Below are 21,999 nucleotides of genomic sequence, written 5' to 3' on the forward strand. Positions count from 1 at the left end.
GAGTAGCAGGGGCGGGAACGCGCAGCGCCGGGGGGGCGCGCGCAGGAGGGGCCGGGCTGGGGGCGCGCGGAGGGTGCGGGGCCGGGGCGGGCACGCGCGGGAGGGTCCGGGGCGGGGGAAGCGCGGGGGCGCGCGCAGCGGGGGCTGCGCTGGGAGCGCGCGGGAGGGGCCGGGGCGGGGGCTGCGCGGGGGCGCGCGGGAGGAGCGGGGCGGGGGCTGCGCGGGGGCGCGCGGGAGGAGCGGGGCGGGGCGGGGTGCGCAGCGGGCGCGCGCAGGCGGGGACGGGGGCGCGCGGGAGGCGGCGCCGGGGCCGCGCGCGGGAGGCGGCGGCGGGTCCCGCGGGGCGATGCGCAGCGGGGGGCGGCGGGCGCGGGGCCATGCGGAGCCCGGGCTGAGGCGGCGCCGCGGCCGCGCCTCGCCATGAAGCGGCAGAACCTGCGCACGGCCGCGCTCATCCTCTGCATCTTCTCCTACCTGCTCGTGGGCGCCGCCGTGTTCGATGCGCTCGAGTCGGAGGCGGAGAGCGGCCGCAAGCGGCTGCTGGAGCAGAAGCGCGGGGAGCTGCGCAGGAAGTACCGCTTCTCGGCCGCCGACTACCGCGAGCTGGAGCGGCTCGTGCTGCAGGCCGAGCCGCACCGCGCCGGCCGCCAGTGGAAGTTCGCCGGCTCCTTCTACTTCGCCATCACCGTCATCACCACGATCGGTGAGTGCGCGCCCCGCCGCCCTGCATCCCAGTCCGTGGACCCCCATTCCCTGTATCCCTGCAGCCCTGCATCCCCAATCCCTGCATCCCCAATCCCTGCGTCCTCACAGCCCTGCACCCCTAAATCCTTGTAACCCCACAGCCCTACATCCCAGTTCCTGGTACCCCCCACATCCCTGCAGCCCTACATCCCTGCATCCCCACAGCCCTGCACCCCTATATCCCCACATCCGTAATTCTCCGCACCATGGTATCCCACATCCCTGCACCCCAAATTCTGATATCCCCACATCCCTGCCCCCCCAAATCCATGTATCCCCACCTCCCTGCACCCCTCACTTCTGAAGCTCCATATCCTCAAATCCCTGCACCTTGCACCCCCTCTCACACCCTCAGCACCTCCGGGCGCCCTGGGGCAGCCCAGGGGACTTGTCTGCTTGGGAAGGCTGGGGTGTCCCTTCAGGCCACCCCTTGGGTGACCTGCTGGCACCCAGGGCCTGGCAGAGGCGATTCACGGGCAGGCTGGGGGCTGCCCGGTCTGGGAGACATCGGAGGTGCTGCGGTGGCTGGAGCTGTGACACGTGGCACCCGCTACTCCTGCGGGCACCGTCCCGGCCGGGAACGGAGCAGGGCAGCGGAGGTGGGAGCTCGTGCTCTGTGCGGCTCCGTGCCCACGCGCTGGGTACGAGATCTCCCAACGGCGCCAGCCAGCTTGGCCGGAGAGCCTGCCAAGAAGGGTTGGCCCCACTGACAGTGCAAAACCGTGTTTTCCTGTACCAGGGAGCCAGGACAGTGACCAGGACACGGAACCTTGCTCTGTTGGTGCAGGAACAGCTGTGAATTTACCTTGGAAGAGAATGGTGGAATTGCATTCAATTTCCATGCAGGTGCCCGTACCTGGAGCAAAGTCCAGCCTTGACTTCATTTGCCTTCTACTTTGGAACAGAATTAAAATTGAATAAGGATTGTTTTAATTCTAAGTGGCATTAGCCACCTGGGTGTTTAACATGGTTTAATTAAGCCACTTAATTAATCCATGCGCCGAGTGGGTAGGCAGCCCTCGGGAGCCCGTGCTCGCGGCGGCCCTCGCCGGGATTTCAGGGCACGGATGTGTTTTGGAGGCAGCAACCCAGAGACCAAGTCCTGGCCTTGCCCAGGGAGCGGCTGCCTCCTTGTCTGGGATTAGGGATCCTGGGGGACTGGGATTAGCCCTAAGGAAGGGCTTGCAATGGATAAACCACATCCACTAGCAGAAAGCACCATATTTCAGGGCAGGAGCAAACAAGGAGTGGTGGGATCAGAGTCAGGGCACGTTCAGCACAATGTCCCCACAGTAGGGCAAGATGAATGACTCCAGTGAAAATCCCCATCGTCTCGTGACAGGTTATGGCTTCATTTGCATTATTTTTCCGTTGATTCTGACAGATACAAGTCACCTACACCATGCCATAAATAATTTCAGCCCAGATGCCATATTTCTCAAACCTTGGCACAGCAGATTGCTTTAAATAGAGCGGTGCCCTACATCTCAGGTTTGCCATTAACATAGCTGTGTTTACTCTTTCTAATTCCCTTTGTCATTCTGAAGGCATCAGTCATACGGTCTTTCAGGAGCTGCTCCTGATAAAACAGCTGTTTTTCCACTTACTGCTCTTCTGGATCATTATTTACTTCCTTGTTGCTCTCATAGTATTTTCCCATGTCTCAGGATCCGGTAATTACAATTAGTTATTAGGCTAATGAGCTGGCTGGGATACTTTTTTGCCACTGCAGTCTTGTGCCTGCTCTGGGTTCTCTGGCGTGCGGAAATTAGGTTGATCGTTTTGGATTGTGTGAGTTTATAGACACACAGCAATTAGAAATGCTTCGCCCTTTGCGTTTGTAGTTGGGAGAGCAGCGTGTTCAAGGGTAACTCTGTGTCCGGCCTCTCAGCTCTGCCCAATTGCAAGAATCTCCTGGAGTGGGAGGTGCACTTGAGCACCTGGGACAACACATGAATCCTCCTCTGATCCTTCCAGCACTGCATCCTAATAGTTTCCCTGAAAGCCCTGGAAAGCCACAGGCAGCATAGGCAGAAGCCAAGTCGTAGCTTTGAATGAAACTGAGGAATAAAGAATGCCTTTTCCATGTTCTTCATGCAGAAATCACATGAAAACATGGAAGATGTGAAATATAAAAAAGCTATTTGCAAAAGGACATATAGTGGTGCAAGAAAGAGCCTTCTGCCCCACTGGGCCCCCCGAGGTGCTCTGCAAACATGTTCAGAAAGGAAATTGCCAGTCCTGTAGATTCTCATAAGGAAAGGATTGGATGTCTCCTCCGTCACCCCCATGCAGCGCAGCGCTCCATGTCCATTGAGTTAGTTACTCACCCGTTTAGGTCAAAGGCCACCAGTTTTGGCTAAACTCACGTGATTAAGTCAGGTGGGCGCAGAAATCTGCAAGATCGCGGTGAATACTTCATTACAGCTCACCGTAATTGTGCGAGTCCTTGAGTCACTGCTCTGAAACTCAGAACAATGCAAGGAAATTAAAGCTGTGAAGGGAATGCAAGGAGAGTGGGAGATGCTCCCGCCTCTTCTCCAGTCTCTAGGACAGGGTGGCTGGCAGAGCTGCACTGGAGTAAATATTTCACTGTATTTAAGACAGTGCCTCTCCCTATCCTAAAGATGCTCAGCAGTACTTTAGGTGTGAGTCTTCTTGCAGCAACGTTGGAGAAGATCAGAAGCTGCTCTGCAGAACTCCTCACAGGCTTATGTGCTTCTGCAGGGACCAGCCCTGGAGCTGTCATTCAACAGACAACATAATAAACTACCACACAGATGAGAGTTGGAGATACCCGACACACGAGCGGGCCAGGGGAGGTGACCATGGTTCCCCAGGGGCACCCGTGGGCAGGCCTGGGCTGGATGTGCACCTTTGGGGCAGGACGACCTGCTGCCCATGTGCCATCAGCCAAGTGATGTGGCATCCCGTGGCTGTTTAGCATCAGTTAGAGGACTGCAAATCCGTTAGTGATTTATTTTTACCGTGTTCTCCTCCTGCCGCTTTCAGCAGGTGGTTGCCAGTCCCAGGGTAGCATTGCCAGCAGCCCAGGAGCAGGGCTGATGCCTGCCTGTCCTCTTTGCTTTGCAGGCTACGGACATGCTGCCCCAGGCACCGACGCTGGCAAAGTTTTCTGCATGTTCTACGCGATCCTCGGCATCCCCCTCACCCTGGTTATGTTCCAGAGCCTGGGGGAGCGCATGAACACCGTGGTCAGGTTACTGCTCAAAAAGATCAAGAAATGCCTGGGCATGAGGACAACCAATGTCTCCATGGAAAACATGGTCTTGGTCGGCTTTCTCTCTTGCATGGGGACCCTGTGCATCGGTGCCGCGGCCTTCTCTTATTTTGAGGGCTGGACTTTCTTTCATGCTTATTATTACTGCTTCATCACCTTGACCACTATTGGCTTTGGAGACTTTGTGGCTCTGCAGAAGAACGAAGCTTTGCAAAAAAAGCCCCCGTATGTGGCCTTCAGCTTCATGTACATCCTGGTGGGCCTAACTGTCATCGGCGCCTTCCTTAACTTGGTGGTACTGAGGTTTCTGACGATGAACTCGGAGGACGAGCGGCGGGATGCCGAGGAGAGGGCATCCCTGCGCAGAGCCAGGAACAACATCCATGTGAACCCGAAGGAGGACAGCCGGAGCCGCAACGCTATTTTTCTCTCCGTTGAGGACAGGACGAGCCAGATGAACCTCATCCCGCTGATGCAGGAGGACGCAGAGAGGCAGCGGCGCCAGTCTGCCCACTCGGCCGCCAAGGTGCCCTCCTTCTGCACGTGCCTGTGCTACCAACCCCAGCTGTGCGGCAGCCCCGTGCCCTCCCACCCCGAGACCCTGAGCTGCCACACCAACCCCGTCTATTACAACTCCATTTCCTACAAAATCGACGAGGTCTCCCTGAGCACGAGGGGGCAGACTGGCTCCTCCCCGGGGAGCACCTTGTCGTCCAGCAGCCCTCGCTGCCGGCAGCACTCCCGCCCGCGAAGGAAATCCATCTAGGAGCGCGTGCTCCAGGCGGGCACGTGCTGAGCCATATTCAGCTGCCCAGGGCGGATTTGGATGATAAATTATTAACTGAGAAGTCAGGTCACTCTTGTTGCTCATGTTTCTTCTGTTCCACACTCCCTTTTCAGGGGCCGCAGGGTCTTTTAGGCCCTGCTGATAAATAATCCTTCCTTTTTGCAGGACTGGCCAAACTGAATTACACATTTTTAGTTTTCTTTGCTTTTTTTACCCCAAATCAATTCAAGTGTTCGGCCCTGGCAAGAGGCCCCCGCACAATGTGGGATCCAGCACAAGGAGCGTTTGCTTTCCCAGGCGGAGCAGGCCAGGCAGCTGCAGGGTCCTCTTTGCTGGAGATGGCTGCTGCAGAGGTAGCTGAGCTGCTCCAGCCAAACCATAGCTCAGCTGTGCTGGGGGGCAACAGGGAGGTGTCCTGAGCCATGTAAAGTCACCCATGAAGGGTTTGGTCCTGATTAAGTCATTAACTTAAAACTCCTTTTTCCTTCATCACCTGGCCTTGACCCTGTCCATACCTGCACAAGCCCTTGGCTCGGTGTGGGCATTGCTGGAGATGGGGTATTCCGCTCCCTCTGTGCCACGAAGCGGGCTGGGCCGGGCCCTGGGGTGTCCCGAGAGCCTCCTGGTCAGGCTGTCCTGCTCCACAAGCCCCTCCTGTGCAGAGAGCCCATTTTTGAGCAGTGTGGCTCTTTCTGGGTGCTGATAGAGCCGGGAGCCTCCAGGCCATGGGTCCCTGTGGCCCAAACCCCCTCTCAGCCCCTCGATGCGCTCCTGCTCCTGCGAGCTCCAGCTCATGCTCCTGCGAGCTGCCCCTTCCACACGGAACGGGGAGGCTGCCGGCTCCCTGCCCACCCGCCTCCGTGCGGCTCCTCGGCCTCCCTGTGGAGAGGAAGGAGCTGAAGGAGGAGGGAAAACCTTGTGGAAGACACAGGTGCCTGAACCGCAGAGCCTCTGCCCGCCAGGCCAGGCCAGCAGCAGGGCAGCACTGGCACATCCCAGCACCACCGCTGGGGTGCTGCTGCCACCTTTTCTGGGCTCTCCTTCCCCAAATTCCGCTCCTCACTCCTGGATCTCCGTTTTGCCCTCTGTTTGGGCGGAGTCTGGCTGAGATGGGCAGCTCTGGCACGCAGAACCCGAGAGGGAGCAGGCCCTGGCCCTGGCTCCTCACGTTCCCCTCACGGCACATGCTCATCCTGGACTCTGGCAGCAGAAGCTCCCTCCCATTTTTTCCCCCCTCATAGGGATATTTTCACTCTTAGGTCTATGTAAAGTACCCCTGGGTGGTGGTGTTTTTTTTTTTTTCCCCCTGAGGGAGGAAAATCCCCTTTTCCCAGCAGGAAGGGTGTGCAGGGCACTAGAATCACAAAGGCCTCACTGCAGGCTTTGCCTTTTGCTCTTGTTTCTTTTTGTTCTGGAAAATTTAATAAAAGGTGAAACCAGCTGGTGGTGGTGGGTTATTCTTTACGACGAGGAGCGGAGTGAGGTGGCTGGGTCCCACATCCCATGCTTCTCTGCAAGCATCCCCGGAAAAAGGGGACATTCTCAAGTATCACGGATGCTCGCTGTTATTTTGTGTTGCTGGTGAATGTGATATGCAGAAAGGATGGGGCAGGAACTCCCTGTAACCGCAGGCTCCTCAGATGGATTTTAATGTCTCTTATCAGCAGTTGCAGCCACTTTTGCAGCTTCCTGAACCAGTTAAGCCTCCCTAAAGCAGCCTCAGGCAGTGGTGCTGGTCTGTGGGGCCTGGGGCCTCGCAGGGCCACGTGCGGGTTGTGAGGAGCACAGGGCAGGAGGGATGGAGGACCAGAGAGCTCCCCATAACCGTGTTGTCCTTCTGCAGGTGCTCCCGGGAGCTCGGCTCCCTTTGGGCCATAAACGAGCACCGCCTGAGCGAGCCTGGGCTAAGGGAGCCTGGCTGCTTCTTGCTGAGAGTTCAGTATTAAGAGGCCATTTGTCTCCTGGTGCTGGCCAGGCTGCAGCCTCCTGGCTGGGGTCACCCTTCCAAGTGTCCTCCACCAGCGTCGGCCACCAAGAGACTGGGGGGAAGTTGGCAGGAGTAGACAGCTCTGAGCCAGGCCCTGGGCCGGGTTCGAGCAAGGAGTGAGTTTAGCTCCGTTCCTGGAGGTGCCTGCAGGCAGATTTTGTGTGGAAATGTGGGTTTCAAAGTGGGGTTGGTTTGGAGAGGACCCTTTCAGAGGCCGCAGGAAGGAGCCAGTTCCCGGCGGGGGGTGTCCCTGGTGGAGCGTGTCCTGTTCCCGCTAGGTGCAGGGAGGACATGTGTGAAGGACGAAATTCCAGGTCAAGGAGATCCCGGTGGCAACCCAGAGGCCCGGAACCTCTTTGTGAAAAAACCTCCAAAACAAGCGTAGGAAAAGAAAAACGTTTTATTATCACCAACGTTTTCATTAGCTTAACACCGAATTGCCAATCACTCCACCATTACATATCGTCTGAATAAAACCTACAGACAGGAATAGAGTCCAGCAGAGCCCTCTCCCAGCCGGAGCCGAGCGGCGGCGCTCGCTGCTCCCGCGCGTCCCGGCTTCCACCCAAGGGAGGCCGCAATCGCGGCGCCAGTGCCTGCCTGTCTCCATTGCCTGTGTTCCTCACGCTCCCACGGAGCGCCCGGCCTGGGGCAAAGCGCCCGGAGGCTGCGCAGAGGGGCGCAGAGGCCCAGATCAGCCGATTGGGGGCACCACTCCTGCGGAAGGGCAAGGGGAAAAGGGGGACCCTCGTGGTGCCCCCGCGGAGCCGGGTGCTGTCAGGAGTGGCTAGGAAAGCATAAAAAGGAGGCTGGACACCAGGAGAATGCGCTTCCCTACGGCGGGGACGGTGCTTGGCCACAGCGCAGAGGCCAGCTCTGCGGCGGGGACGTCCATGGGGACAGAGGTGCTGCGGCCCATCGCCTAGCTTGGAATAAGGCCTCGTGTCCAGACACACGGGAAAACCCACCCAGGGCAGAGCAGGCGCGGGGCCAAGCAAGGGGGTTTCCCCGGCGCAGAGCTCACCAAGGGCTCGCGCTCCTCCCTGGCCAAGGGGGTTTCTCTGGGGTCCCTCTCCTGACCACGGGATGGGATTCAGCCTGCGCGGGCCGCCCAGGCCTTGCAGAAGGCTCCCGGGTCCTGGTGGTGACGGGAATGAAGCCCCAGTGCTGTGACTCTGGGCCGCACATGGCAGTGCTGTGCTGGGGGGCGCCGAGCAGGCGCCGCGTCCCCAAGAGGGCCATTCCGCGCAGCGGGGCCCTCGCTGCCGCCCTGGGCCCGGCCGCAGCAGCCGCGCTCGACACCCTGCTGTGGAGGAGAGTCACCCATGGGGGCCCGCAGCGCCGCCACGGCGTCCCCAAGGCTTCCCCTCTGGCGGGAGAAGCGACAAGCGGCTCCATGGGACACCACCATGGCTGGCGGGACAGACATGTTCCCGCTCCTGGGCTTTTATCCACCCTCCAAGACTCGCTCTTCTTCCTCCCTCTAAGTAGAGCCGAAAGGGCCTCCGGGTCCAGGAGATGGGGCCATCAGAGCACAGCGACAGCACGTGGTGACAAAGCGTTAACAGCCACACAGGTGCCCAACGCAGTGCCCACCTCCGACCCAGCTGCCGGGGTGGCCGCGGGGAAGCTGCAGATCAGAGCAGGCTCCTCACCTCTCTGTGCTGGTGCTCTGGAAAGGGCTGGTGCTGGCTCCACCTCAGCCAAGGCTGCTCAAGTGCAAAGAACCGAGCGCTACAAGGAACTCTCCTTGGATGCCCGGTAGGGAAGGGAGGGCAGGAGGGCGCCTGCGCTATGGGAATTGCTCGAGTTTCTCCAGGAAAGAGGCCGATGCTGCTCCAGGTGTGCGGCCGGGGCTGGGGAGGAATCCCAGCTACGCCTGACACGGCCGAGTAGCCTCGGAGCCCCATTCTGAGGGTACCTGCGCACTCCCACGGGAAGGGTCTCACTCCTCACTGCCGGCCAGCGGGACACGGTGCTGGAAAACACTCGGCCCGTGGGCACACGCTGGAGGTGCCGGGAGGCAGCGGGTGGCAGCACCAGCCCGGGGCCCTGGCACCAACGCACCAAGGGCTGCACCTCAGACTGGAGGGCTCCAGGGGCAAAGCGCTCGTGCCAGGGAACAAGACGCTGCCTGCACAAGCAGCCAGCCCCTTCAGAGCGGTCTCACCTCCCGAAGGACACCTCCCAAAGCAGTGTTTGTGGCGGGTGCCCTACATATTCATACAGGCACGCACAAAAAAAATGCACACGTGGGCAAGCGCACGCTGGGGTAAATATGAAGAGACTTCTAGTAATTTTCCCTTTCTAAATATTTGGCTCAAATTCAGTAGCTGCAATTTCATGAGGTGCTCACTCCAGATCTGATAATGTCCCTTTGCATTATTGAAGATGCTGTGATGTGTTTTCCTGGAATTATATACACCAGCACTTTGCATTTACATAGCTCTTTTTATTCTCAAAGCATTTCACAAACAACCATGAGTTTCACTGTTCATCTGGGCTTCTGGCCTCGCTTGGCCAGTGACACCACGGTCTGCACGGCCAGCAGACAGGCAACCTTGAGAGCCAACCATGGGAAGCAGCGTGAGAAATCCACAGGCAATGAACTGGGATGTTCTTTTGAAGCTGTTTTACCTTTATGCACTGCATTAATGATGGAGCTGACTTAAAATCTGGTATCTTGATCCTGCCGTTTTGAAAAAGTCTTTAGATGAGGCCAGCATTAACTAATTTTCTGAAGAATGGTCCAAAACAGCCTGATTTACACATCAGTCCCACGTTATACATAGCGAAGGTGCTTTATCTCTACCTTGGGTGGAATTTTCCTAATGAAATGGCTAAATACCATCTATGAAGCTAACAAAATAACCCACAAAGCCTCGAAATGAGCAGCTCAACCTGCTGACTCTGAAAAAAAGGCCCTTTGGCCGGCCTTGGTCTCCCGAGGAGCACGGGCAGGGACCAGGCAGGACTCGGGCAGCCCCACAAGGCAAAGGCTTTTTTGCTTCATCAGGGCTACAGTGGCAGTGGGAAACATTCGCATTGAGTTACAAATACTAAATAGCCTAAGAAAAACAGGGAGATTGAAACAGTCATGAAGTTTATATCGAAACTACTTTAACTCTGTAGTATGAAGTCACCTACAGCCGTTTCATTCTTCACCTAAGAGACGTTTCATGTCAATGGGCATAAATGCTCACAGCAAAGTTTATACAATGAGTATTTCTTACACGGCAACAGCCCAATCTTCATTTTTACAATCATTTCAAGGTTAATATGGAGCTGTTTCAAAAGTGATGTCATTGAGATTGAAGACAATTATAAACTGTATCAACAATATGTACTACAGCCTGCAAGTCACAATCTGTGCACACCAAATGGAATATATTATTGCTTGTTAGCCTATTAGACTTTCTTTATAAAAAGATTTTTATACAGAGTACAGGATTATGACAAAACTAGCTAAGTAGTTTTCATCTTGAAAATACAACATCAATTTTTTTTTCAACAAAGGCTTGATTAGTAGCTGAGATTTAATGAACAATAACAAATATTTATTAATAATTTTATGGTCACTTTGAACAGAGCTTCCTATAGGACTCTTTTCTGGTGTTTATTTACATATGCCTCTTTTCTTTTGGAAAAAAAGTTGATAAAATATAACAAGGAACATATAAATCAAAAGAATGAGTAAACTCCATACCAAGAACATTAAAGGTTTTTGAAAACACTAAATTATGTTATCTGTTAAAAAACATACATCATTTTGTCTTTAAAGAAAAATATTTTTCCTGTTTTAAAATATTACTAACAGCATGTAATAAACTAACTTAAAATGAGTCTCATAAAAAAGTTGTCTTGCTGTCTAAACATTACTAAACATGCTTAGGTTGAGATCCTGTTAACTGCCTCAACAGCTTAAAAATAGCTCCTGAGCAGGAACTTGTGATATTCTGACTCCAGAAGACCTGCAAATTTAGAACAGTACATTGATAAAGGATCCACTAGCTAGAAACGTGAAATATCTATCGCTATTCAAACGGCGCTGTGGGCTTCTCCAAACAGCCCACGGCCAAGAGGAGGGGATGCCCTCGGCCAAGCAACCCGGCGCCATGGCCCGGGACACGGCCCCACGGAGCCCGGGACACGGCCGCGATGGGGCAAAGGGGAAGCAACACCAGGAGACTGGGAAAGCGGCACGTTTTTCACCCGAGGGTTTCCTGCTCCCTGTGAGCACCAGGAAATCCCGCTGGGGAGGGACAGTCCCGCTTGCCATGATGCAGTAACAGGGTCATTAATCCCACATAAACGAACACTTAAGGCCCTGCTCTCTGTTTCTCTTGCACGCAATCCTCCCGTTCCTACTGCAGTGCAGTATTTGCTGCGCAGCGAACAGGGAGCCAACCCTGAGCCGGGCACACGTTCGTCTGTCCCCAGCCTCGTCCCTCACCATCACTCTACAATGCTACAACGTCCTTTTTCCAGTCTCCTGGCTCTTCCTCTCTCTCCCGCTCCCTGATTAGAAATAACAGCTAGATTCAGACACGTAAAAAACTCAGGACTTCTAAAGGGGACCAAAGTTTAGTTTTCAGCTGCCCATCACTTAGCAAGCTGCTACTTCTGATGTAATCAAAATAATCATCAGATCACCTTAGACAGAAACTGGCTAGTCAAATTTCTGGAAAAAAAAAAAAAGTTTTACAAATATAAATTTTTCCAAGCCTGAGACCTGCCCTGGGGGCTACCCTGGGAATCTTTAAACTGATGGAGAGCTAGAAGACTTCATTTTTGTCTTTGTTTCTCTTTTTTTTTTAAACTGTAGCTCGCCACAGTTGGTGCAGGAATCATGGGGATGAACAAAGGGAGAGCCCGGACTGGACACTACAGCGAAACGCCCCCGGCCCAGGCCCTGCGCCCCGCGCGCTCCGAAGCGGCTCCTGCTCCGTGGGGAACGTCCCGGCCTCGCTGGAGGCAGCGACCGGGCTCCCCGCGGGGCCCTGGGTCCCAACGGGCACCTTCTGTGGGACGCGGGGGTGACTAAAAGCAACAGTGCAAATCAGCAGAGGGAAACAGCCCAGGGTCAGACCATTAGAACTGCCTCTGAACCCCAGAACGTGAGAATAACACAAGTAGCAGCGTCACCTTTAACCTGACAATGAACTTGGAGAGGGATTTAGAACATACAGAAGATAGTCCTCAATGTTAAATAGGCTTATTTTAACTAAACCCATCAAGAAGCTTGCAGAGATTTTGGAGGGGTTGGACACGTTGCATTTGCTAGGCAGGGAGGAACTTAGCTTTTCAACAGAGAGTCATTAAAGGAAGTTTTCTGAGGGGATTTTTTTGGCATGTATAGTCTCCTACTCCCCATTAAAGACTATAAAAATGTTGCATTCATATAACAGGACATAGGAAAAACATGATTACCTAGATATTACAGGTAGATAATGTCCAAACAAAATACCCATATAAAGTTTTTAACAGACAGAGCCCCTGTTACTCAGTCAGTAGGTTTGGAATGTATCTGTAGTTCCCCACAGTCCTTTTAAAGACATAGTTAGTAAAAGATCCAGTGCTACAAACCACTAAATCTACCTAATATTCTAGTTCATACACATATTGTACAATATTGCCTAGTACTCACTACATACCAAGAGGAAAAGATGCTGAATTACAGTAAATGTGCTTTCCTTTAAAGAAAAAAGAGCCACAACATAGTTTGATCGGCATGCAACAAACTTTTCTTCAGTTAATATATAGAAACTGTCTAATACGATTAGAAAAAATAATTAGTGAGAGGCCAGAGACATATTTGATCAAGGAAATTAAGAGATTTAACTGAAATGTTGAAGCTTTTGCCATTTAAGACTAAAAATTTTCATTCTATGTCCCTTCTCCTCCTTTCCTCCCCTTTATAATATACCATTTTTTTACAGAGACTATTATAAGGCCTATTATATTTGCATCTATCTTGTAATTTACTTCAAAATAATTTAAAATGCCATAGACAAGCTAGGACCAAAAGCAACTTTTACCATCCACTCAACACTCATGCCTTTATTCTAACAAAGCGGAGGCCCCCACGCAGAAACGAGTGTTCAGTACGTCTCAGGGATGGGTCAAGAATCTGCTAACTCCTAAATGTGACATGGGACCCTGACTTTTAAATCACTAAGTAAAATATTCCCAAAATCTTATTTTGAGACAGTAGTCATCAAATCCTCATGAAAAGTTACAATAAAATCTAGCAGAAAAGGTCTACCGACAGGGAATCTTTCAAGATTCCCTAGTATTTTGGATAGCAAGTGTTTTCAACCAAAAGGTTTTAATAATTTGAGGGATCCAGCACATGACAACAGCAGCCACAGCTCAGCGTTGCAGAGAATGTGCTTTACTGGGTTAATAGACACGACTTCTTTATAGCTAGTGCTGCACTTAAATTAACAAAATACACATGCTGTGACCATCGTGCCTTCTGATTCCTTAACCACTACCACTCCATACTTTGGGGACAACTTCTCCTCTTTCAGGACACTTGCCAAAGCTTGGACTACTGAGCACTAAAGCAGCCTCTTTTGCTTTCTGCATGGAAGGTTATTTGCTCTCCAGCACCCTCTTGTCGGGTGATAAACTGAGGTTTCTCTCTCCTGCACCCTCAGAAAACTCAATCTCCTTCCTGTAGCAGAGAACGACAGCCCCGTTTCAGTCCCTAGCACGACAGGAAGGGCAGCATCTCCAGCAGATATGTACTGGTACACAGGAGATGGGTGGAAAGCAGGAGGTAGAAGACACTGCGACTGAAGGACGCACAGCGACAAGAAAGGGAGTCAGGAAATCGCAGCACGTTGTATCTGACAACATAAACCTCATCTCGAGCTGCAGGTCTGATGTTCAACTCCTAGTATTTGTTCTGAGCAAAACTGCAGCTAATTCATTCACTAAACTCAACCTCTGCTTAAACTGCCTGGTCTAAGACCCTCTACTTACTCTCCTACCAAGTATGCTTCATCAGCAGTGTTAGACAAGTAACGCAGTAAAGACACTTGCTGGTAATTTGGCACAGTTTGAAAACACAGCAACAACAGTTTTACAGTTAACATGATTCAGTGGGGTGGATTTATACTAGAGAAAGAGTTGCAGTTTTCTTTCTTTCTTTCAAGAAAAAAATAGATCTTACAAAACCATCAGGATTTCTCTTAAACTTTCTGCCCCTGTTCTTTTTAGGTCAGATATTGGCTTCTGAATTTTTCAAGTGCTATCAGATGGCGTCCATATTAGAAATTTGTAAGATACAAAGTTAAGAAACAAACACCTTCCTTATTCCTTCTAAATCCTTTAAAATGCTGCAACTTTCCAGAATTAATACTGATCTGAAACAAGGGTCCAAGAATGACAGTGAGAGAAGTGAAACAAGAGGTGTATGTCTAAATTGACAACTAGGACTCATGCCCCATGGCACTTCCTCCTCGGATGGAGAGGACACAGCGCCCTCCCCCTTGTCTTCTGTCTAAGGTCACTGGTTTATCCTCCTCTTCCAGCTCCACAAGAACTGATTGAACATGCATCGCGCTTGAGGTCAGAGTTCCAGCAAACAAAACCTTGACAGCATGTTTAAAAAACAAAAGCAGTTCCCCCTTCCTTACTCACTAAGACCTGTCACAGCAGGGTCCCACCGTGCTCTCCAAGGAAAGCTGTGAGGACTGACGCAGGAGCGGGCCTGTAGTGGGATCCACCATGGAGGAGGTCGGGAAGAGCTTGTACCAGCCGATTGCTAAAGTTGACAAATCCAGTTCTTCCAGGAGCACCCTGGCGACTCCCATGAAGTGCTTGCGCTCCATGCGGCCGTAGTTTCCCCACACTATCACCTTCAAAACAAGAGCAGGGCACACAGTTAATTCTTGGGCTTGCACGCTTGCTTTGGTAACACAAGTCTGATCAATCCTTCTATTCCTTCTTTTTCTGCTATTCTTCCAATTTATTCAACTTCTCTGACTTTTAAAAGGCATTCATGTTCTACACAAAGCAGGACACCGCTCTTCTGTATTTGAGACAACCAGTTAAACAAACAAACTTGCCATTATGTCTCAGAGAAGAGGGCCTGAGATGTGCAGAAATCCTTCAACAGGTATGTGCTGCGCTGTCAGTGACCTGAAGGCTTTGCTTTTATTTTTTAATCAGTTTTACAGATCTTAATATTAGATTTTTTTCCCAGAAAAAAAAGAGCTGGAAGCCTGTGTGGATGCAAGCTCTAGCACAAACTGCTGCACAGGATCAGAGTACGCACAGTCTCTGCATCCATTCTAGATTTAGACTTAATCCTCCTTCCACTGCATCTGCAAAAAGCTCCCTTATGTTGCACAAAGCCAGGCATAAAACCTTTGATTTCCCCATCTATAAAATGACAATAATGATCATTTCCAAGTCTGTTACCTTTGTGTCTTTAGACCAAAACCCCACAGGTCAGTTAATATTAAGTGACCTCTGGGCTTGAACTGGGAAAAAGGCCCCCAAGTGAGACCGTTCTGTCATCTTCTCACCTCTAAATCTTGCATTAGATTTTGCAGTGTCTCCACACAGCTTCAGAGAAGCCTCTGGGCTCTGCTACACAACATGCAGGTGCAGTGACAACCCACATGGCAAGCAGTCATTTCAAAGCAGCACTGGGCAAATCAAAACATTTTATTTGCTGAACAGAATCGACTATTTCCCTCTGAGTCTGTGCAACACAAAATTCTTCCACCCACAGAAGCTCACAGGAGAGCTTGCTGGTGAAACACACAATGCATCAGGACAGCAATGCAACCGAGGTGGTTTCCAGAGCTTTATCTCCTGCTTTGGTGTGAAAAGAATCATGGAAATACTGCAATTTCCTGCACAAGAAATGCCAATTTTTCACTCAATTCTAGTAGCTGCTATTTTTATGCAGTGTGATGGGACAGGCCATTTCAGATATGAAATTCTTGACAGTTATTTCTTCACAAAATTTATTTTCTTCCTGAAATTTTCTTTAACAAAATCTCCAAGTTACAGATTTAATGCATCTGCTTCACTCCATCTTGAAAAAGATTCTTTCTGCTGGAGACCAATTTACTGTCTGTGTCAGAAGAGACTAGGGATCTGTGACTCAGGCATCTATCTAGGAGCACAGCCATGTTCAGTATTGTCCTTTTTTCTTTTGATTCAGCATAAATTTGTATTTCAGGACTGGAACTGCAAATGCGGAGTTCAAACGCACAGGCTCCTTCATTTTTTTTAATTAAACTATTTCAACCCTCCTAAATTTTAATTTTAATCCTTTTTGAGAGGTGAAAGTGTTTTGGCTTTTTTTTTTCCTCACGACTTCTGAAGTAAGAGCAAACTGTGACCTGAATACTAGCAGGGGAAGGACTCAGGGCTATTCCTGCTGGAAGCAATGAAGTGAGCACTCTACACCCTAGCACTGATAGAGGAAAGGACAATATAATAACCCTCAAGCCCCACATCTCCTCGAGATGAGCAAGGAACACCCATCACACTAATACCCACAAAACTTCACCGTGTTGTCATGTGAGGCCAGCGTGCTCACATTTTAAGTGATCAAAGGGAGTGGGTGACATTATAAACAAGGATCCTGGGTCAAAAACCGATCACGGACCTGCTGTTTGCCCCCCGCCATGCACAAACACCCCCAGAGCTGCAACTCCAACGCCCTCAAGCAATTCCTGACATGACCGTAGGCCTCAAACATGACAGGCAAAAAGTGGCCTGCAGGAAAAGGGCAGGGAGGGCCCTTGATCTGATTTTCTTGTTGGCACAAACCAACAAAAAAAATGGTGGGCAATAGCTTGGGTCAGGAGCCAGGAGCTTGAGGAACAGAGCACGTCCTACCTGCTGCATTCAGACCTCGTGACACATGGCAGATGGCAGGGAGACGTGGTTACTCACCTGGAGAAAGGGCAGGAGCTGAGCACTGGCAAGCGGGAGCGGTGACATAAGGGGCACACATGGAGTGGCATGCAGGGAAAGCAGAACAGGCTGCCCAGAGAGGCTTCAAGTTGCAGAGGAAGGTCAAATGAAAGAGAGCTGGCACAGACGAGCAGGGAGGGCTGAATCACACTTACGACATGATGGAGACCAGTGGGTGGAACAACAGATGTAGTGAGGGTCATGGGCTTAAACATGCTGGAGATCTGCACGAGACCAAACGGTCCTACGTGGTTCAAGACAAAGGTGACGCCTGACTCCAGAGCGAGTCCGTGTTCTGAAGAGGAGAAGATGAGTATGATGGGTTATGAAGGTGACCAGGGATCTTTGGCTAATCCTGACAGCTTTTTCTCCCTAGGCTTGGAACATCATAGTTTTCTGTAAAGTGCAGTAGGAGAGACAATAAATGTCAATTAAAAGTCTAGGAGCACTCTAGAAGCTGGCACCAGATGGAGCAAGACACTGCTGAAAGCTGGTTTGGTGGCATATCAACTGGCAGGGAATCATCCTCATAATTTTATTTTGAATAAGTTCCTTTGAATAAGTTCCAACCAGACATTGAAATACATCTTTAAGATACACTGAAAGACGTAAATAAATGGAGTGGGACAGGGCAAGGCAGAATTGCAGAGAGGTCGGCACAGTCCCAGCCCTCTCTGCAAGGGGACCAACTGCCCTTTCTTACCAGGTCTGCTGCAAACACAAAGACACAGTTAGGAGATTGCTGGGAGGCCTCACAAGGGACATCATTTTGTCATTTTGTTGGCCTGCTTCTCAATTTCTGCTGTACTGCTCATCAGTACCTGGTAGCTGAGGCCAAGACAAGGTAAGGGCATTTCTCACTGCCTCCCTGCCTAGGTCTGGTGAGAAAGAAAGGCTACGGCAAAGACTTGTCAGCCAAAGCGGGTGGCAGAAGCGGAAACGCTGGCCCAAAACAGACAATGTTGGATACACCCAGGAGATCTTTTCCAGCAGCAGCTGAGGCTGAATATGGACAGTCTTTGCAAGTCACCCCTGACAGACCCAGCTGCTCACCTCTCTGAATCAGAGACTGATGTTTTGCTTCACACATGGCCTCCCTTCTAATGCTCTTGGATCCTGGCCTTGTTGGGGACAAAATCAACAGTTCTCACTGTCTTCAACAACAGTCCTAACAAGCTAATTTTGAGGTACCTTGGCCTGCCTGCCTCGCTCCCTCCTGTGTCAGCAACATCGTTGTGCTCCACAGAGATGTGAGGCTGAAGGTCCCCTTGGCAGCAGGGCTGCAAGAAACCCCTGCAGTGCATGAGCAGGAAAAACCAGGCCCTGCTACACTGCAATCAAAAACACACACCGTCTGCAAGGGGGAACAGCTTTGAGGCATCCTTTCATGAGAAGGATCCCTCAGGTTGTCTCCCAATTCATATGCCAGTGGTGGTTAAGCAACAGAAACTCACAACTTAGTTAAATCAGAATTACCACTGGATTTTAGCCAGGGTTTACTGGGTGCAAATGATTCAGAAATGAATTAACAACGCAAATCAGTTTTTCTATGGAAACACATAATTGAAAATGTGAGCAGTGTGACAGAAAATATATGGGAGTAAAAGAGCAAAGGTAGAAAGAGGTAAGATATGTGATTGCATGATGACACAGAGAGTGCTCTGAATACATACAAACACAGAAGACATCCTGGCTGTGAGACTGTTTAGCTGCTCTACCTCCTAAAGAGGAAAAAATCAACCTTTTCCCGGTGGGCGCTCCTGTTACCTGGCAGGGTGTCAAATAGGAATCATTTCTGGCATGAATAAAGTTCTTCCTTTCCACTGCAATGTTTAGTGCAGTTGGTCCAGTGAAAGCATTAACGTTATCTCATCAGTGTTAGTTCTCCAGATCCTTCGCCAGACTTAATATATTCCAGCAGAGGTAGAAGACAGATGGGAAGACCTGAGACTTGCTCGTCTTACCTGTAATACTTTGCCCTGGGGGCTCTCAGGAAAGAGTAACACCTGATTGTACAAAGGGTCTAATGATTTGCGAGCCACTTTTGTCTTCTTTTTCGCAATGCACACGCCATTCTCTAGCAGGTAAGCTTTGATGTAAGCAGCTGGAAAAAACAAATATGGTCAAATATGAAAAAAAATCTTCATGCTCACTTTAGAAAAGACAGTGTTCTTTCTAAAGACAGCATTTACAGCAACGAAAAGACTTGCTCAACCAGCCTCATTTTCAGCACCATATATAGACACAGAAGCTTATTCCCACATGAGGCAAGCGAAATCTAAGTTGTACCTATTGGAAAGCATCGCAGGAGGCTCAGTGATTTATTTCGGGTGGTCAAAGCACATTACCTGGCAGTGTTTTGGAGCCGGGTTTTGGCGTCAGTCCTCGGGCCTGAATAATGTCCACTTCTAGCTGCCCATTTCGCTCTTGCAAGCCAATTTCCACATCCCCTAAACCAAAATGTCAAAATAGAAGATTTTCTAAAAGATGCACCTATGAGCTAATATACATATATATTTAATAGAAATCCTCCTGTCACGTCTGCTCTGAGCTGTGACAAATTGTAGGCCCTGAGTGCCTCATTTTCTCCCGAGTTACTCTAGGGCAGCTCTACAGCGATTCAAGCCCACATTTTCAAAAGTAATCTTTAATTTCAGCCCTCTGACACAGCTCTGGTGACTCAGTCTCATATTCTTCAGTGACAGCTAGCCTCTAATTCCTCCCAAAATGAAGCACCTAGAATTGCAGGGTGCTTTGGAAAACACAGTTATGGGGCACCATAAGAAAATATTTGGAGAGTCTAGCGGGTCTTAGAGAGCAAGAAAAACATGAAGATGCACAGAATGCATTTTCAGGGTTCTACCTAGTCTGTGCTTTTCAGATCTGACAGAAGAAAGCAGAAAGCTGGTATTCGCCTCCTAATACCGTATTAGCAGAAACCAGCAAAACCTCTCAGCCAGGCTTATTTAATTTAACAAAGAAATTGAGCTGGGAAATGGCAGAGCAGCAGATGCTGGACACACTATTAGGTGGCTCGCAAAAGCGGTTAGTTCCGTATCAAATTAAAGCCACCTAACAAACCCCTTTGTGCTCCTTACCCATGGAGGTGGTGGCCAAGGTCTGACGCCCAACGAACTGTGCAGGGCCCATGCTGCCCAGGAAGTCGCTAAACTGCCCAGCAGATGCCAGATGGACTCCACTGAAATTCAAGCTGCAAAAGAAATTGAATTTGTCGAGTGGTTAATTTGCATTTTAAAGCAAGCTAGTAATTAAATAGCCTCATTTGACATATCTTGGAAATGAACGGCATCTACAGAAGTCTCTTCCCTTACAAAAATCAGTGATTCCCAGGCAGTCTGCTTAGACAGGATCCATTTAAAGTCGCTCTCCTTGTACAAAATAAGTAAATAAATCAGCGCTGGTTTCATTCACTGATTAGTTGATATTTGTTTATAATTAATTGCCTATAAGGAAATTTAATCCTTTGGAAAGGATTAACACATCTAGAGTAGGCATCAAAAGTGAGATCAGGGGAGCTGACACCCGTCCCTGGTGAGGCAGACAGTGCCTTGCTCCCCAGTGCAGGGTTGCACAGCTAGGATTTGGTCACAGGTCACAGAAAAACCAGCTGCCCCAACAGGTGCTAATGGCCAAGGCCACCATTAGGCACCTCTATTTGTAACGTGGCACCTGCCAAACTGTGACACATCAAGGGGTTTGTGCCAGGGATGGCTCCATCAGTGCCCTTGGTCTTGCTCTCTTCCTGCCAGGGAAGCTGCTGCACATGGATGTCAGGTAGTATTTCAACCTCCTCACTCCCGCTTTTCCAAATGTTCTCAGAGGGGGACAATTACCAAAGTAATCATATCGCTCACTGCTTCACAAAAGGCATTTCTGAGAAACGGACCCTCGAGGAGGGCCAAACACTCTCCATGCTTGCCCTGAAATGGGTACAAATGAGCTCAGTGAGAAACCTGCATTCGGGGCACGTCAGGCTCACACACACGCAACCGAATGAGCCACAAAGATTCATCGACTTCCCCCTGCAAGACATTTACATTTAAAAGACATTTAGAAGATTTTTTCATAATCCCATTCAGCCAGAATGGTGTTAATGCCAGGTTGAGATTTCAGCTCTCATTAGCTATTCCTAGAGCCAGTCTCAGCCTGCTGGGAATATTTCTTTATCCGTACGAGTGAGGAGGAAGCTGGCGCACAGACCTCGGTGTCGCACTGCGCACGTGGCTAAAGGGGCACGTCACAAACACGGGGACAAATGACAGGTTTTAGGATAGCTGCTTTCATGGTGACAGGGCAGTGAATGAAACAACTAGCTTTTCCTGAGAGCGAGATCTGCCCTAGCTGCACCCCTGATCCACACACACCGGGATGCCTGGGAATTGTGGCACGCAGCGAGCTGGGAGTGCTCAGCATACAAATTCTGCCCTCAAGCTCTTCAGTAGCCACTCTTGTGCCCAAGGGAAAAGTCTGGAGTGTGTCTTGATGTCCTGGAAGGCAAAGGCTTGGGATGGATCCTTAGCACGGGAAGGGTTTTCCCTAAAGTCTTTTGGGAGGCAAACCTTCCTGGTGATGCTTATAGGTACAACAGAAACAGCAGGACCTGCCCACGCAGGATGGACGAGCCGGCGAGGGGCAAACTCAGGTGACTCCCACCCCAGGGAGTCATGACCTGCACAAGCACGTAAATAACAAGCTGACAAGACAGAATTTGGAGCAGCTCAGGAGAAACACTCACTGCTACGCTAAGAGCAGGTGCTTGGTCTCATTAAGATGCCTGGGATGAGATTATGGGAGAAAATCCCAGGGACTAGAAGCAGCCCGAAACATATCCAGGGCTGGGTCTCAGACAGCTCTCCCCAAGGCAGAGCACGTGGTGGGTTACTGGTGTGCAAAGCAGCGGGGAGACCGTCCACGGCCTCGCGAGCTGCAGGACTGAGCACTGGGCTGAAGCAGGGAACATTTGTCAGCGCAAACTGAGAGCAAGGGCAGAGTGGAGGAGACGCTGCAGGGAGGCCAGGGCTGTGCCTGGCAGCACGTGCCACGCTCGTCCGCACACTCGCAAGGGGAGCAACGGAGGAGCTGGAACGAATGGAGCTGCTCTTGTTTTGTAGCTCTGGGGCTGTTTTGTAGAGAAAAGGCACAAGTCCATCCAAAACCAGACGCCAAGGTCAAGGCTCAGGCAGTTCTGGTAACACCTTCAGTTCATAGGTTTAATAGCACTATGTGAAACTCAAAATTACTTCAGTCATTTAGTGTTCCCTGTTATTGTTA

At 50.7% G+C, this 21,999-nt stretch overlaps 2 protein-coding genes across 2 annotated transcripts in view; one reads left to right on the forward strand and one right to left on the reverse strand.

Moving 5' to 3' along the window:
• The first annotated feature begins 363 nt into the window (after window positions 1-363).
• On the forward strand, window positions 364-4,831 carry LOC104570883 (potassium channel subfamily K member 15). Its single transcript, XM_010217940.2, has 2 exons — window positions 364-703; window positions 3,838-4,831. Exons 1-2 carry the CDS (start codon window positions 421-423, stop codon window positions 4,749-4,751), a joined length of 1,197 nt encoding a protein of 398 aa, XP_010216242.2. The 5' UTR covers window positions 364-420; the 3' UTR covers window positions 4,752-4,831.
• Window positions 4,832-13,512: 8,681 nt separating this feature from the next.
• Window positions 13,513-21,999, reverse strand: part of RIMS4 (regulating synaptic membrane exocytosis 4) — a 44,785-nt gene continuing 36,298 nt past the window's right edge. The window contains exons 3-6 of the mRNA XM_088523606.1: window positions 19,806-19,918; window positions 19,056-19,157; window positions 18,672-18,811; window positions 13,513-14,627 (exon numbers count right to left, since the gene is read on the reverse strand). Coding sequence (XP_088379732.1) covers window positions 14,409-14,627; window positions 18,672-18,811; window positions 19,056-19,157; window positions 19,806-19,918 — 574 coding nt within the window. The 3' untranslated portion in view covers window positions 13,513-14,408. The remainder of the gene's footprint in view (window positions 14,628-18,671; window positions 18,812-19,055; window positions 19,158-19,805; window positions 19,919-21,999) is intronic.

This window comes from Tinamus guttatus, unplaced genomic scaffold (genome assembly GCF_059628265.1).
Source record: "Tinamus guttatus ecotype Peru unplaced genomic scaffold, ASM5962826v1 Tinamus_guttatus_pri_ptg000194l, whole genome shotgun sequence".
Lineage (NCBI taxonomy): Eukaryota > Metazoa > Chordata > Aves > Tinamiformes > Tinamidae > Tinamus > Tinamus guttatus.

Coding starts and splice junctions, on each gene's coding strand:
- LOC104570883 (XM_010217940.2), top strand. CDS start 421: ATGAAGCGGCAGAACCTGCGCACGGCCGCGCTCATCCTCTGCATCTTC. Junction 704..3,837: donor CACCGTCATCACCACGATCG/GTGAGTGCGCGC, acceptor TTTGCTTTGCAG/GCTACGGACATGCTGCCCCA.